At 38.1% G+C, this 14,585-nt stretch overlaps 1 protein-coding gene and 1 long non-coding RNA gene across 8 annotated transcripts in view; one reads left to right on the top strand and one right to left on the bottom strand.

Moving 5' to 3' along the window:
* Window positions 1-10,504, bottom strand: part of IL16 (interleukin 16) — a 41,325-nt gene extending 30,821 nt beyond the window's left edge. For 2 of the 4 annotated variants that reach the window (XM_071754378.1, XM_071754380.1), the window contains exons 1-2: window positions 10,249-10,504; window positions 2,615-2,649 (exon numbers count right to left, since the gene is read on the bottom strand). In XM_071754378.1, the coding sequence (XP_071610479.1) occupies window positions 2,615-2,649; window positions 10,249-10,251 (38 nt within the window). In that variant the 5' untranslated portion in view covers window positions 10,252-10,504. The remainder of the gene's footprint in view (window positions 1-2,614; window positions 2,650-10,248) is intronic. The other 2 variants (XM_071754379.1, XM_071754381.1) reach the window with 1 other exon arrangement.
* LOC139800855 (uncharacterized) overlaps window positions 1-14,585 on the top strand; it is a 28,059-nt gene that overhangs the window by 4,139 nt on the left and 9,335 nt on the right. For 2 of the 4 annotated variants that reach the window (XR_011727969.1, XR_011727968.1), the window contains exons 3-7: window positions 3,202-3,310; window positions 7,584-7,661; window positions 9,813-9,943; window positions 11,473-11,610; window positions 14,235-14,357. This is a non-coding gene — a long non-coding RNA (uncharacterized lncRNA). The remainder of the gene's footprint in view (window positions 1-3,201; window positions 3,311-7,583; window positions 7,662-9,812; window positions 9,944-11,472; window positions 11,611-14,234; window positions 14,358-14,585) is intronic. The other 2 variants (XR_011727971.1, XR_011727970.1) reach the window with 2 other exon arrangements.

The raw sequence follows: 14,585 nt of genomic DNA, 5'->3' as shown, positions 1-14,585 counted from the left end.
TCTGTTCCTGTCTGAGCATATAGGAACATTGGAACTGAAGTCAGTGGGCTCCCAACATCCTCAACACTGGCATGAGTGAAGCTTTCAGGGTCAGTCTGGACCAGTGTATTCCCCATTCTCTTCAGCATGTAGAATGTTCTACTTTTCTTTTTTTTTTTTTTTTTTTTTTTTTTTTTTTTTTTTTTTTTTTTCAGGTTTTTCTTCTCTGCTTATGAAAAACAATATTTGCAGCCATGACTGAATGCAGCCACAATGTGGATGAAGGATTGCCCAACAGCACAGCCATGTTCCCATCCAAAACCCATGTCTAAGGACACACAGGCCACAGGGGATGGAAAATCATTGCATAGATGGACCTCAGCATAGATGGACCTCTATTTCATAGAGGAACCTGTATTGCATAGATGGACACACATGGACTATTTCTCTAGCATTAAACTCCCTTTCTCCACTACTGAGAGAAGCTTATTTTCAGAACTTCTCTGAGGTAATTTATTTTGAAGCACAGAGAATAAAAGTGCTAGACATTATATGAGAACAATAATTTTGATAACTGAAGTAGTCGGGAGATGGTGTAATTCAGCTTCACAAGTTGGCTTTTTTTTGTATGCTTTTTGCTGATTGTTAGTTGAAATCTGACTGACACCTATCCCCATTAATACATAATGACTTTCAAGGTTTGGAGATTTTGTTTGCTTGTTTGCTTTTAAAAAAACCACTTTTTTAGTCTACTGTATTTATGTACACAGTTGCATTTCTGAGTTGGGTAATCCCTGATAGTGTATTAGAAACTGATTTTGTAAAGCTTGACTTTGCTTGATATTTGAAGGTAGGAAAAAATACTATCTGGCCCACTGGACCAGAAAGTGGAGTTGAAAAAACCATAGGATGGCTAGGGGTGAGGGCAACTTCTGCAAGTAACCTCTCCTTAGCACTTGGGTAGGAAGCAACAGAGCTAAGTGCTGCAGGTGTGGAATGCACATCCCTTCAAAGTCTGCAGCAGGGGTTGTTGCTCCTTCTGTGACTCTGGCAATCACTGTTAAACTCTAGCAATAAGAATGTTAGAATGAGCCTGGGTTGCACATTCAGACCTAAACTGTCCTGCCTATGGGGGAAAATCATAAGAAACAGCACTTTTCACTGCACTCTTATTTCTCCAAAGAGAAAGAATTTTAAAAGAGCTATTGAGCACATGTATAAGGAGAGGAGTTGATGATAGCTTAATAGTCAAAATACAGCTCTCTGGAGGCTGGTATGTTAGAATGAAGGATGGAAAAATTCAGGAGCCCTTTCTCACTCTGCTTGAAGCTGCTGAGCTTAAGAGGCAGTGCTACCATCAGTACTAAATGCTTCAAGAGCTGCTTCTCTGGCTATCCTAAGCATCTGGGAAGCATGGCACACAGAGAAGCACCTGTTGAAACAGTGAATGAGACGTTCTTTAAGTGCATTCTGTCATCCCACCCCTCTGGTTGCTCCTGAGTAATTTTACCTTACGCAGAGAGAACATATCTTTTGCCCTGATGCATCAGGTATTTTCTCCTCCCCCAGAGCTCTATTTGCTCAAAAAACAAGTTTAACCCCCTGTGACTTACCCAGAATCTCAATGCAAGTCTGTGGCTGAGGTGAAAATAAACCCAGTAGACACGAAGACTTCCAGTTAAACACTTGCTCTAAGAATCAGGTCACAGTCCAAGTCTTAACTAAGGCAATGTCCTTTCCAGAGGTGCTGATTCAGGGTTGCATAAGTAACAGAAATATAGGAGGTACCAAAAATATAGTCTCTAAGTTTTCCAATAAAAATATCCAGAAATGTTATTTTATACAGAAAATAATACTACAAATGCCAGAGAAGGTTTATGATTCATTGCCATCTTCCACCAAATTTAATTTAAGGTATTGGTGGCAGGAACAATTACTTCAAAGTCCATTACTCCATACCATCCATCTTTTCTTCCAGTGCACTCACTGCTTGTCATTTTCCCTTGCCATTCTTATACTTCCAGCATGCCTGATGGAAGTTGTCTGTGGTTTGTAATGCAAACCAAATGTTCCTTCTCTGTTTCTTTTTTTTTTTTCCTTTTCTTTTTTTCCCCCAAGCTTTATTTTTCTAGCTTTAATTCTAAAAAACCCTAACTCAGTCTGTCTTCTGCAAACAAAATACATTATTTGAGCTGTGCCCATTTGGTTCAGATTTTTGGTTGGATATTAAACCAAGCGTTTATAAGATGTAAATAATTTGGTAGCTCCCAGATTGAATGCAAATGTCCTGCTGTTAACCAGACAGTAGGAAAGACAGAATCTTTACTAGCAAGAACGAGATGAGTTTACATTCCCAAATGCTAACAGCATGATATCTTACACCTCATTTTAATCTAGATCTTGCAATCTTTGTCAGATTCATTACTGAGCAATACCATTAGCACTGAACTATTGCAGATGTCTAGGATCTCCAGGCAGTAGCAAGAACTAAAGAAGTATTTTAATAAAGAGTATGAAACCCTTGGAAAGTTGAATTTAGTGTTAAAAAAAAAGAAAAGAAAAAAAAAAGAAAAAAAAAGCCAACCCAGTAGTAAAATAAAAATTCGAAAGGAGGGACTTAGTAAGGCAGACAAACCTGACTCCTGTAGAAGGCTGTTCCTCTTCATAGGCCTGGAAAAAAAGAGACAGAGTGAATAATTGAAAACACACTCTCCTGGTGTCATGTGACTCAGTTTCAGCAATTCTGCTCAGTACATTGGAACGGAGCTATTGTTTCCTAATTGAAGAAAATGTCAGCAAGGATAGATAAACAAAAGCAATGGGATGCAGAATTGGGGAAACTGTTTCCAGCAGGCTCCCAGCTACCCAGAGGAGGCAAGACCATTTAAGGAGTTTGTCTCGTTTGGTTTTACCCATCACTCTCTGGTCCTAGGATTGATGGGGTTCAGTTAAATCTACTTTGGGGAAAATGAAGGGGGGCAGCCCGAATTCATGCTAATCAAGTGCAGGATTTCCTGCTGGAGACTGATATGTCAAGCACGTTTCTCATAATTTTTAGCAGATATTTTAAACACTAAGCTAGTAAAAATTTCGTAAGTCACCTCTGCTCCAGGAGCAAAACATGATAGGAGTTTCTATTGAGTGCTGAGCCCTTGCATTGTGCACCCTGAAGTGTCCTGACCCTTTTAATGTAACAATTCTTAAAAACTCTCCCCTTTACAGGCCAGACTGCAACTTTGTGATACAACCTGATCAAGGTACTCAGAAAATCGTTCCTCCTGGGAAATGAGAACTGTAATGGTTCTGAATTGCACCTTGAATTTGCTGCAAAGTAAGTGGTTCACTGCCTGTTCTACTCTTGTTGCCACAAAACACTGCTTGAGTTGCATCTATCATCAACTGTGGGAGCAGACAGACGCCTTTCTGCCACATCTCTAGGCACACTTAGCTGGTTTTCATCAATCGGTGTGTCAGTCCCCACCTGTCATTCCTCGGTTCTGTTCAGACTGACAAATATTAATGCTACCTAGTATCTCTCAATTTGTGTGATAAGATTTTTGTGTGATAGAGATTTTGATTTTTTGTTTGGTGGTTGGTTGTTTTTTTTTTTTTAATGTTCCATGTCAGAAAAAAACAGTCTCTGACACAGGTCATATTAGTTTATTGTAGTAGGCCTCTTTGGAGTGTCCTCATAACTAGAAATCCTGCACTTTCCTGGAAAATATACACAGAAATCTGAACTTCACAAATCTGGCTGTGTCTGGTAATGGAAATAGTCAACAAGAATGGTCTTACACACCTGCTGCCCTCTGTGTTCTATGGCTTGAAGTCCCTGGTTTTATTGGTCTGTCACTAAACTTGCAAAAGAGAGAGGGAGAAATCATAAAGGAGGTTTAGAATACTTCACTGGTACAGTCTCACGTTTACTGGTCCTGTGACTTCTAGATAAAACGTGGACTGTGAAGAAAAGTGTCTGCCCCATGATAATGATGTACAAACTGGAAGAAAAAGAGAAAATTAAATCTGTGTTCTGTACAATGTCTACAGAAGCCTCAAAACATTCTGTCCCTGATAATACAATTGTGGTTAATTTATGTTTTAAGTTTACAGAAAGAAAATAATTTGACATTATATTCCCAACAATTAAGTTTTCAGGATATTAGTTCCATGAAGGTAATCTGTTGTTATGGAAATGGTTTTAAACTGGATCACTGGATTACAAGAAACACAGAACATTACCCAACCCTTTTAAATTCTGATCCTGTAGTAGAACCATGATTTGACACTGAGTAGTGAAAGTCAAGTAGCTTTCCTGGAAAAGGGGAGAAATAGGAAGCTGATTTTGTGTTTTGGGAAACAGTCCTTCACTGTACTTTAATAGAGAAAACAGAGGCCTTGCACATAAAATGGGATTTTATAGTGCTAGTACTGTAGTATCAGTGAGGAAGAAAAGAGACATACTGTTTACCACTTAACTGTTTTATGCCATAGCACATGTTTTTATTTAGCAATAGAGAGCTCATTCACACAAAATCTCAACAGCCCCTGAGTTTTGATCCAAACTGATCAAGCTGGAAGCTCAAAAGCATTGGAAAGCTTTTTTAATTTCTTCCCATTGTCACATGCTTTTGCATTTCCTGGCTATGGACTGAATTACTGTAGTCCTTAAACCACTGGGAGTTTTGTTCATTCAGAAACTGGACTTCTGCCAGGGCCAGCAGCAGAAACATAAATATCACAAGGAGGGGCTGTTTTTTCTTGTTGTTTTACTCTAACCTTTTGCAATTTTTTCCATCTTCTCTGTACATTAATTGTTCAGTGCCCAGTGGTGAACAGAAAAGCATGGTTTTGGTAGCCATAAGGAAAAGGAGAGAGAGGAAAAAAAACCCTCTGCTGCTCCTGCCATGTTGCACTAATGGTATGCTTTGATATTGGATACTGTGGTCAATCTTCATTACTTAGCTCAAAGGTATTGTACCAGGAAAAGAGCAATGAACACTGATCAGAGGCTGGAATTTTGAATTAGAAGATTAAAATTATGTGGACTCTCCTTTGCAGAAAAGAGCTGCATTGATAAAGGTTTATGAGATAATAGGTACTACAAGGAAAATCATCTGGAGTTCTTTACTGTATTCTCATAGGAGGGACGGGGAAAATAAGAGTGCAGTAAAACAAAGATGGTTCAAACAACTAAAAATAAGTGTTTGAAGCCTAAACCATAATTAATGTGTGGAAAAAGAAGATAGCAGAAATCATGAGCACTTTGAAGTTAGAGGTTTTGCTTTTGATTTCAGCAGGCCAGAGAATTCACCTTGTCAAGAGGTGAGTTGATGAAAATAGTATTTATAGTTAAAGGGAATAGCATACAGAAGGAGCAGCAACTCTTGCTTCAGATTAAAAGTTAAGCAGTACTTTTCACTGGTAAAGTGATACTTCTGCCCTAGGCTAGAGTCCTGGTTATTCTTAAATAAAAGAACTTTTATACCTGGAGTTAGTGTCTATGGGAAGGGGGAAAGAGGGGGACCTTTGAATTTATTTTTATGACAGTCCACTTTTGGCTGACTAAAATTGGGATGTGTCTGGACCACAGCAGATACAGGAGCTGATCCCTCTTCTCCCCATATAATTTTCCATATCCAAAGGTTTGGATTCTAAAGAACAAATGTGCAGACTCTTCAGTACTAAATATTTTGCCTGTTGCTACTGGTGATAACCTTTTCCAAAAAGGAGAGTATAAATTTAAACAGAACATTAGGTCTGGGCAAACCAAATCAAAGAAATTATGAAATTTAGCCTCACTCCAGATCTCCACCCAACTCCAAATACTGCTTGTGTTTAATAGGAAAGAGAGCCAATAGTCCAGAGTGTGGTAGTTTTGGTCTGTCCTGACACTGCTCAGTAAATTGATGAACTACTTTTCCCTTTAGCCATGTCACAATTTTCGTATTTTACCATAATTCAGGCAACAGTTGTGTTTCACAGGACAGTCCATCCCCTCATTGCTGCTAATCCAGGACTGGATTAGTCATCCCTGTCTTGGATTTTGCATCTGTCAAAACATGGCACACTGATTCACTCTATAAGCACAATTAATCCAGTATCCTTCTCCAGGAATAACTAATAGCAATTGCTTGAAGAGGATTACCTTGTTTTAAAAAAAAAAAAAAATCACCAAGAGTTTCTTCTTGAGTACATTATTGGTAAAGGGTAGGTTGGCACTCTGAGGTTTTGTATGTATTCAAAAATTGTTGAAGGTTTTTAAATTATGATTGGATAGTTTTGCTTTAGCAGAAGCTACAGCTGCCCCATAATGGATATTGCATTAAGTCAAACTAGGTAAATGCCTTTCTAATTCCTTTCATCACTTAGTACCTAACTTCTGCCAAGAAGCCCAAAGTATTTTTTTTCTTCTACAGATGAAATGAATCCTGTGTAATATAACTGAAATTTATCCATTCTTGGCTCCCATTAAGCTTTTGATTTCAAGAGTATCCAGAGGCAATGAGTTTCATCTGTTACATAAAAATGTACTTCCTTGTAATTGTTTTACATCTGCTGCCTCTAAGATTTTTTTGGTTCTTATACTAAGAAAAATATCCTGATCTCCAGGTCTCCGTAGAATCCTTTTCTCATTGATCTCTGTAGTGTGATGTCATCCTCTAGTTTCTACATGCTTTTATCTTTTCTTCTTCTGCCCCTCCCTTCTCTCAGCTTCATGCTGCTTTCATATGTTTGGATCTTCTTTTTCTTCAGATCTTTTTTTTTTTAAAGTCCACTTCCTTTTTTGAACTTTATTACTTGACTCATTCATAATGGTCTCTGACTCTGCAGCCTTCTAGACTGTTTTTCAGTGAATTGCCTTCCTGTGAATTGATACAAGTTCCTAGACTTTGTCTTCCCAAATACATTTGTGTAGCACGACATGCACTCACACTAACCTTGTGCTGGTGTCCTCGGGGAGAAGCTGTTAAATATTGCTTTTATGGTTCCATGGAAGATCATCTAATACTTACTGCACAGGCATCAAGAAGTGTTTTTACCTCATCTTGAGAACACATCCTGGAACTCTATGAAGAATGTTACTATATACATACTATACTTTGTTTACAGAAAAAGGAGCCTCTGAGATCTTCCTATTTGTATTAAGAGTGAGTGACTGAAAAGTTATATTCAGTATAAAGAGCACTGACTGTAGCCAGGGTGTGCTGTGTGAGACATTGAGAGAAAGTTATACTTTTAACAGTGTTGTTCTATTTGTTATTTTAGTATTTCTGTTCTGCATATATAGACTGTGTGTAGTAATTATGTTTGGCTCAGAAAAACACTACAGAATGTTTGTGTCAGCTATGAAGTTGCTAAATATGTGGTACTGAAGACAAGGTCCATCAACTTTTTTAGTCATTGACTAATACACAGTTTATAACTTACTGCAGCACCAGAGCAGTAAAAACATTATGTGAGCTCCTCTGTATGGTGTCATTCTAATTTAAAACAAATATTTTAAAAAGCTATAACTTTACCTCTTCTTTCCACATTTCCAGTCATAATGTTTCTTTTTCATCTGACTTTGCATTCCTTTTGATTTATATTCCCCTAAACTGTAGGCTGACATAAGGGGCCCTTCAGGTTGAATGAAAGGAGAATTATCGATTGCCAAAACTATGATTTATCAAGGAAAAAAGGTAAAGGTAACAGAAAAATCAACTTTACATACAAAAATCATGTGAAAATTTTCTTTGTATTTTTCATAAAAAAGTGTAAGAGATGCATTTGGACCTGTCTGGTTTTCTTGTGAGTGTGTTGGATTCTGCCATATTCACTGCTACTGTCTTCTCTGCTCCTGGCACAGCCAGGCATGAATGAATTGAAGTAGTGAACAGGGGAATGCATTTAGTCCATCTGAGTACCAGTAGCAGAATTCAGTCCATATATTACATTCTGGCACAGGCACCACTTCCTACAGCAGCCTGATCTCACTGCAGTCAGGGGCTCATTGTCCTTTACCATTTCACAGGCTGCAAGCTTGTCCTCTCTTGGTTGCTGGGCTTGTTGGTTTGGTCAACAACCACAGAACCACCAACAGAGCCCAGGATTTCTATTCTAGTTCCTTTTTCTTCAGCATCTTTTACAAATTACAGTTTTTGTATTCTAATTCTTGGAGTGAATCTTAAATAACTTGGCTCAAACTAAAATTTAAGAGGTGAGAATAAGCAGAGGTTTGGGTGCTGTATACAACAACAGGAGTTTTCCTATTTTTATCTAAAACACAGGACCCTAAATGCATGAAGAAGAAAAATGCTAAGGTCCTGACAAAATCACTTTAGGCTCAGTGTTGATCTTGGGCAAAGGTGCAAATTACCTATAAGTTAATCTTGCCAACCACATCTAATACACACCAATCATTGTAGGGCAGTGACAATCTCCCCCAGTTCATTTTTTGACAGAACAGTCATGGAGTGAAGCTCTCCTTCCAGCTCCAATAGTGGCCTCCTCTTTTGCCCTTAGGTTTACTTTCCCTCACTTCTGAATCCTTGTCCTCACCAAAGAAAATAGCTTGTGCCTGTCACATTCTTTCTTGGATGTGTAAGGTGTGGATTTCTCTGCTGAAATGTACTATAAAATAATTAAATGTTTGTGGGTTTTTTTAATAGGGCAAAGAACAAAATTATTAACAACTGTTCTTAGAAAGCAGTAAGAATTTACTCATGTCAGGTGGTATCCCCATACTCCCCATCTCGTGTTATGCAGAATCTATCACATAAGAAGCTTATTTCATATGATAAAGCATGGAAGTTATCTTACAATATGTACAATATTTACATTTGTATAGAAAGTGTACAACATGTGTCATACTGTAATGCAGACAGCATAAATATTATAGCAGCAACAGGCAAATAGAAGCAGCAGCTCACATCACTGCTGTGCTCTAACAGCAAAGCGCCGTAAAAATGATGAAGAGGCATCATCTGTTGGGTCAGTCCTGCAGCATAAACTGAAGCAGTTTGACAGCCCCAAAGCTTTTTGTGATTGCTGACAGCCAGAGGTTGGGAGAGGGGGGGGGTGTTCTGGCCCCACCTCCACCCTGAAACCAATCCCCCTGCAGAGGAGCAGCCGGGGGGGCTCCAGAAGCCTCTGCACCGACTGCATCTCCCACAGGGCTGCTCGCCAGGAGGAGGGTGCTCAGCTGAGAGGGTACCAGCTCCACAAGAAATGAGGTTACACTGGCCAGATGGATCATATATCATCACTATGTATGTGTTACACTAACCTGCATGTTTTTTCTATAGGCTCATGCTGTATGAATCAGTTACTAATGAGGCTTATAATAAAGGGGAGTATTAACTGAACACTGCATTAATAATGCTGGCAAGGCTTCAAGTCTACAGATGTTATTTATAATATATGACTAAACAAATACTTATCCCCTTTGAGGCTGAGACTCTGGAGCAATTTACTGATTTCCTGTATAGGCTCGTTCATACAGAGATTCAAGTAAATAGTGCATTTGGATGTCTTGCTTGGAACTGTGCTCTGAAACTCTAGTAGCTAATCATATTAATGTTTAATTTTATTTTAAAATGGTTTGGAAATGGGGATGTGTTTTCAGAGGATTAGATACTACCCCTATACAACCCTCATGGAGAAATGCATTTTTCTGTATTTCTCCTTCAGAGAAATAAAAATATTTAAAGAATATAGCCTGCAGCTGTTAGGAAAATACGAGAAAAAAATGGATTGTCAGTGAGAGATATTTTGTAGAATTAAAATGATTTTGATTAAGTATTATTTTGATTTGTAATTTTATTTCTGTTCTTCATTTTATAATACTGCAGGCTTAAGGAGGCCTTAAAAACTGAAGAAAACTATGAACTCACAAATGTCTCTGGTCCACTCTGCTGGCATTTATATGTCAGGAGAAATAGGAAAAATATTATACAGGAAACTATAAGTGTCAAAAATGAAGGTATGTTGACATAGGGGCATCTGTGTTTTAAGTCATAATGTTAATAACTGAACAAAAACAATTTACTTCAAATTTCAAATATAATTAAAAAACAATAGCAATGACAGCAAAAAGACAAAACAAAACTGGTTTTACACCTTCTCTTTGGAATTCTCAAATGAAAACAATTTAAAATAAAACATGTAAATAAATGTATACATGTATAGACATAATATTAGTATGTAAATGTAAGTGTATAACATGTAAAAACAGCTGACTATATGAAGCCTAAATAATTTGCTAAAAAAAAAAAAAAAATCACTTACCATTGCCAAGTATCTTCTTATTTAAGTCCACTACCATCATGCCTTTTCCATATGAAATATGCTGCAGAGTCAATTCCCAGTGTGTTAAATACTTGACAAAATATTCAATGCAGTGTAACTCCACAGTGTTTGGATGTTTGACTGGAACTCCTAAGCATTCGAAGTGACTGCTCAGTATAACAACTTTTCCTCTGCAGAAAGTGCCTTGCTATTTGCCAGCAAAGCTTTAATGCTTTAGATTGGGTATTTCCAACTACCGCCCTACTTGCTAGGCAGATGTGTATAAAAGAGATGTTATTTCACTGAATCAACCACTGAGATCGTAACCCTTTTCCTGTACCACAAACAGAAATATAAAACCTCAGACTTTCCTTTTGGACTTTTACTGACTTGTGCCTGTTGTAAGAAAGCAAAACACAACTAGTCGAAAGGCTAATATATGGAAAATGTGTTAAAACATTTTAGATCATCTCGTTGCTTCTCACTCCTGCAATTCATTGGTTAACTGGCTGGTTCTGTGTTTATCTAGTTGCATGGTACAAATACAACACCTAAACTTCTTGCCTGAAGTTGAAAATGATTCATTTATTACTTTTTTCTCCCCCCCAGCAAAAAAAAAAAAAAAAAAAAAAAAAAAAAAAAAAAAAAAAAGAGAGAGAGAGAGAGAAGAAAGAAAACACACAGTGCTCATTTAACCCAAGTGAGTGAAAACGCCTTTCATAAGGTCTGCAAGGGCTTTGAGAGGTTTTTCTTTGGTGAATAAAGTCTGTGTAGTGGACGGAAGAGTTTTGTCTGAGGATGGCAGAAGTCAAGCTAAAGCAAACAGACACAAACTAAAATTCTTTTGCTGTCTGAAAATAAGATAATAATAAAGGAGGTGCAAATGTTATTAATATCAGATCATTTGAGAGGTATTCATTGTTTTGGGGAAGTGAGAGGAGGAGGAGGAGGTGTTTTTGTGAGGGCTTGTAAGACTGTACTAGTGCTTTGCTCTCTGAAATTACATCATTGGTGAATGTTTATTTATGTCTCTTTCTGATGTAATCACTCGCCCTAAATAGATAATACGTAGGCTTTCAATTTTCTGGGTACTTATGAAAATTAGTTAACTAAAGGTTATAGAGGAAAAAGCACAATAGAAATCATGAGTGAGTGTCATACTAAGAAGTGGAAAACAGGACTGAGTAAAGACATTTACTCTGCTTTTTTTTCTATACTGGAAAGAACAGGGCTATGTGATAAGTCACTATTCCATAGGATGTACCACCCTGATTTCTGATACGGGTTGTGGATCCAGTCACTGTCAGAAAGAGGGGATTACCAGGGACAACCCTCTTCTCCTGCCTGCATCCCATCCATAACGTAAGTACTTCCAGCACAACCCTGATGGGACGATGTTTTCTGCCTTTGTTCATCATCCTCTCCAGATGGGTATTAGACTTAATCAAATTCTAACCCTAACAGCTTGTTTCAGGACCACAGCTGGAATCAACATGTCTAGACTAGCACTGATTTATTCCTGGCACTCAGACCTATATGCATGCTACTATTCCATATGCTTCCTGTTAGAGAGGTAATAATGCCATTTCACAACATAACTTTAATTTTTCTTTCTTTCTCCCCTTTTTATGGTAATTAGAATATATTTTGCTTGTGCAAGAAAATGTCCTGCCTCTGGTCTGGATAAGACTACTTCTATTTCTGCTGAAACAGAGCAAGCTTCCAGACAAACAAAATAAAGTTCACAAAGGAAACAGTTAAATTTTTTCACTGTCAAAGAAAATGCTAAACACATTTGTAAGTTATATAAAACTGCATCAGTTCATATTTTCCCCTCCTGGTTTCACAGTCCAGAACAGCAAAAGGACACTGACATCTCTAGGGTCTCAAGAGTTTAGTAATAAAAATAAAAATTCTCAGCAGAAAACAACACTCCACACCCTCCCACTGCTGGGCGAATGAGTTTCCCATTTTCCTCATTTATCCTCAGACTAAATAACATTAAATTTACTAATATGATATCTATTTATAGCAGGCACTCTACTCTAGGAACCACAGAGGTTGGTGTATACCATTGCCCATAATCCACAGGACAGCTTTCAACCTAGCACATCAAGTAGCTACGAGAGAAACCTCCTGCTTTAATTAATAGCTAAGCAAAATACATGCATTTAGGCACTGTATTAGCCCTAAGCTGGGTGATGTGCATGTATCAGGGTGTTACTCTGCTGCAAATTGGTCTCTGATTTTATTTTTTCTTGTTTACCAATCATAGTAATGGCTGGTAATGTCAACAGCATCATGTGCTTCCATCAGAGGGCTGCAGAACCTGAGGAAATGCCCTGCTGGGTAGGCACTGCAGGGCAGGCAACTGAGTGGACGCCCAACAGCACAAATAATCCTGACAGCTGGCACTGAAGGAACTAAGCTGGTGAGCTGTGCCTACCATGAGGGGAAAGGGTGCTAAAAAGCTGTGTGGGGAGCAGAAGAGGAACTGGTGTGAGACTTTGGAAGCAGCAGAGTGTAGATCAGATTTGTAAAAGCAGAGCAGGAGGGAAAGGAAAGGATTAAAGGAGGAAAGGTCTCATTTGAAGGATGTCATGATTCTGATACTTTTTAGAACTCTTTCACTTTATAGAAGTTTATGTATGGTCCTTTATCCCTTTTAATTAACTTTTCCAGGTGATTCCTGGTTCTTTTCAGGTAATGAAGCAGAATAAAATTAAAATGAATAATATTTTATTGGTGTATTTGATGGTATTTTTATTATTTCCAGTATTATTCTCCAACCCATCTTTAATATAGCCTGGCATTTTATTTGCTTTTTTGAACACTATGGTGCACTGAGTAGAATTTTCCATTAAGCTGTCCACAGTAACGCCTCGATCTTTTCCTTGAGTGATTTTGCAAACCATCAGTGTATATGAATAGTTCAAATTGTTCCTTTCAGTCCCATTACTTCACACTTACCTACGCTCAATTTCAGAAGCTGTCTTGTCTGGTCCCTTCCTTTAGGGTTGTGTTTTGTTTTTTTTAAAGTTGTGGCTTTTTTAAAAAATTGTGTATAATTTCCCAGTCATGGTGTCTCTGCTATTGCATGTTTGCTTTCCAGATGTGTAGTAAATATATTAAATCAACCCCAGTTTTGCTATATGTCTCAGGATCTCCCTTTGTTAATATCATTTGTATCTGAAAGGAACCATTAGCTTGCAGTTTTTTAATTTTGTTTTTACTACTTTCTTAGCCATGATATTTTTCTTAGTCCTCAGATATTGTTTATCCTGAAACACTCTCTGCCATTTCAAATGTGCAGCTAGGTTATACTTCTGAAACCATACTTTTATCCATTATTCTAATGTCTTTATTAAAGAATTTAATGGCACTTGGATGTTCAAACTCTGTAGGGATGAGTACAGGCAAAGATGGAATTTACCTTGAGGAGCAGAATGCTGGGAGAGAGAAAAATCTTCATTTTGATGCCCAAAATCCCTTCCAGTCTCCAAATATCAACGTGGAGGAACTCTCAGCTGAACTCAGTAAAGAAGCTCCCAGGTGTTCTCAGGCTCATTTCTGAGCCCAAACACACTCTTTTGTGCATCCTGTCACTTCTCCACCTACCCCTCCTTGCTTCCTTGGCTCTGAGGGAACAGCTTGTGCTGGCCTCAGACTGCTCAAATAAAGAGAAATAAGAATAGGAGGGAAACTGGAGGATGCATCCCTTTTCTCCAGCTGGCTTTAGGCCACCCACCCTCACTCTGGCCTTGGATGCAGCCTTGAAAATGGATGCATGTGCCAAAAAGTGTCAAGGATGAGCAGCATCCTTCCTACTGGCTAAAGCATTGAATGAGCCATTCTGTGTTCAGTCCTGGCATCCACTCCTTTGAGCACAGATGTTAACAAGGTGGGAAGAGTTCAGAAAACAATCCTAAGAAATCTGAGGAGCAAACTTTGCACTATGAGACTAAAGAATTTGTTTTGTCTTCCAGCAGATTGCTGCAATGTGGTTTCTGCCTGTACCTACTTTCATGAGACTGAATTCAGAGGACTGGGATGTTGAAGGCAGATACATTTGAATCAGAAATATGTTTAAATGAAAGTTTCTTGTTAAGGTAATTGGGACTTCCTCAAATGTTTATTCTGCTCTATGCAATTTACCACAGCAGTGATGTATTGCTTTGGAATAGTGGCTAATCTCCGTTTAAGAGGTAATATTCTCATAATCACTTTTGGGAACTATGTTTCTGTTCAGTCCTTTTTCCAAAAACCTGCCCAGCCATTCATAATTTTGCCATAATGTTCTGCTGGATTGGAAGAATTTATTGTAGTAATTGGCAAAA

Source organism: Heliangelus exortis, chromosome 11 (assembly GCF_036169615.1).
Source record: "Heliangelus exortis chromosome 11, bHelExo1.hap1, whole genome shotgun sequence".
Taxonomy (NCBI): Eukaryota; Metazoa; Chordata; class Aves; order Apodiformes; family Trochilidae; genus Heliangelus; species Heliangelus exortis.
The sequence above is the reverse complement of the archived record's forward strand: the minus strand, read 5'-3'. Positions and strand labels throughout refer to the sequence as shown.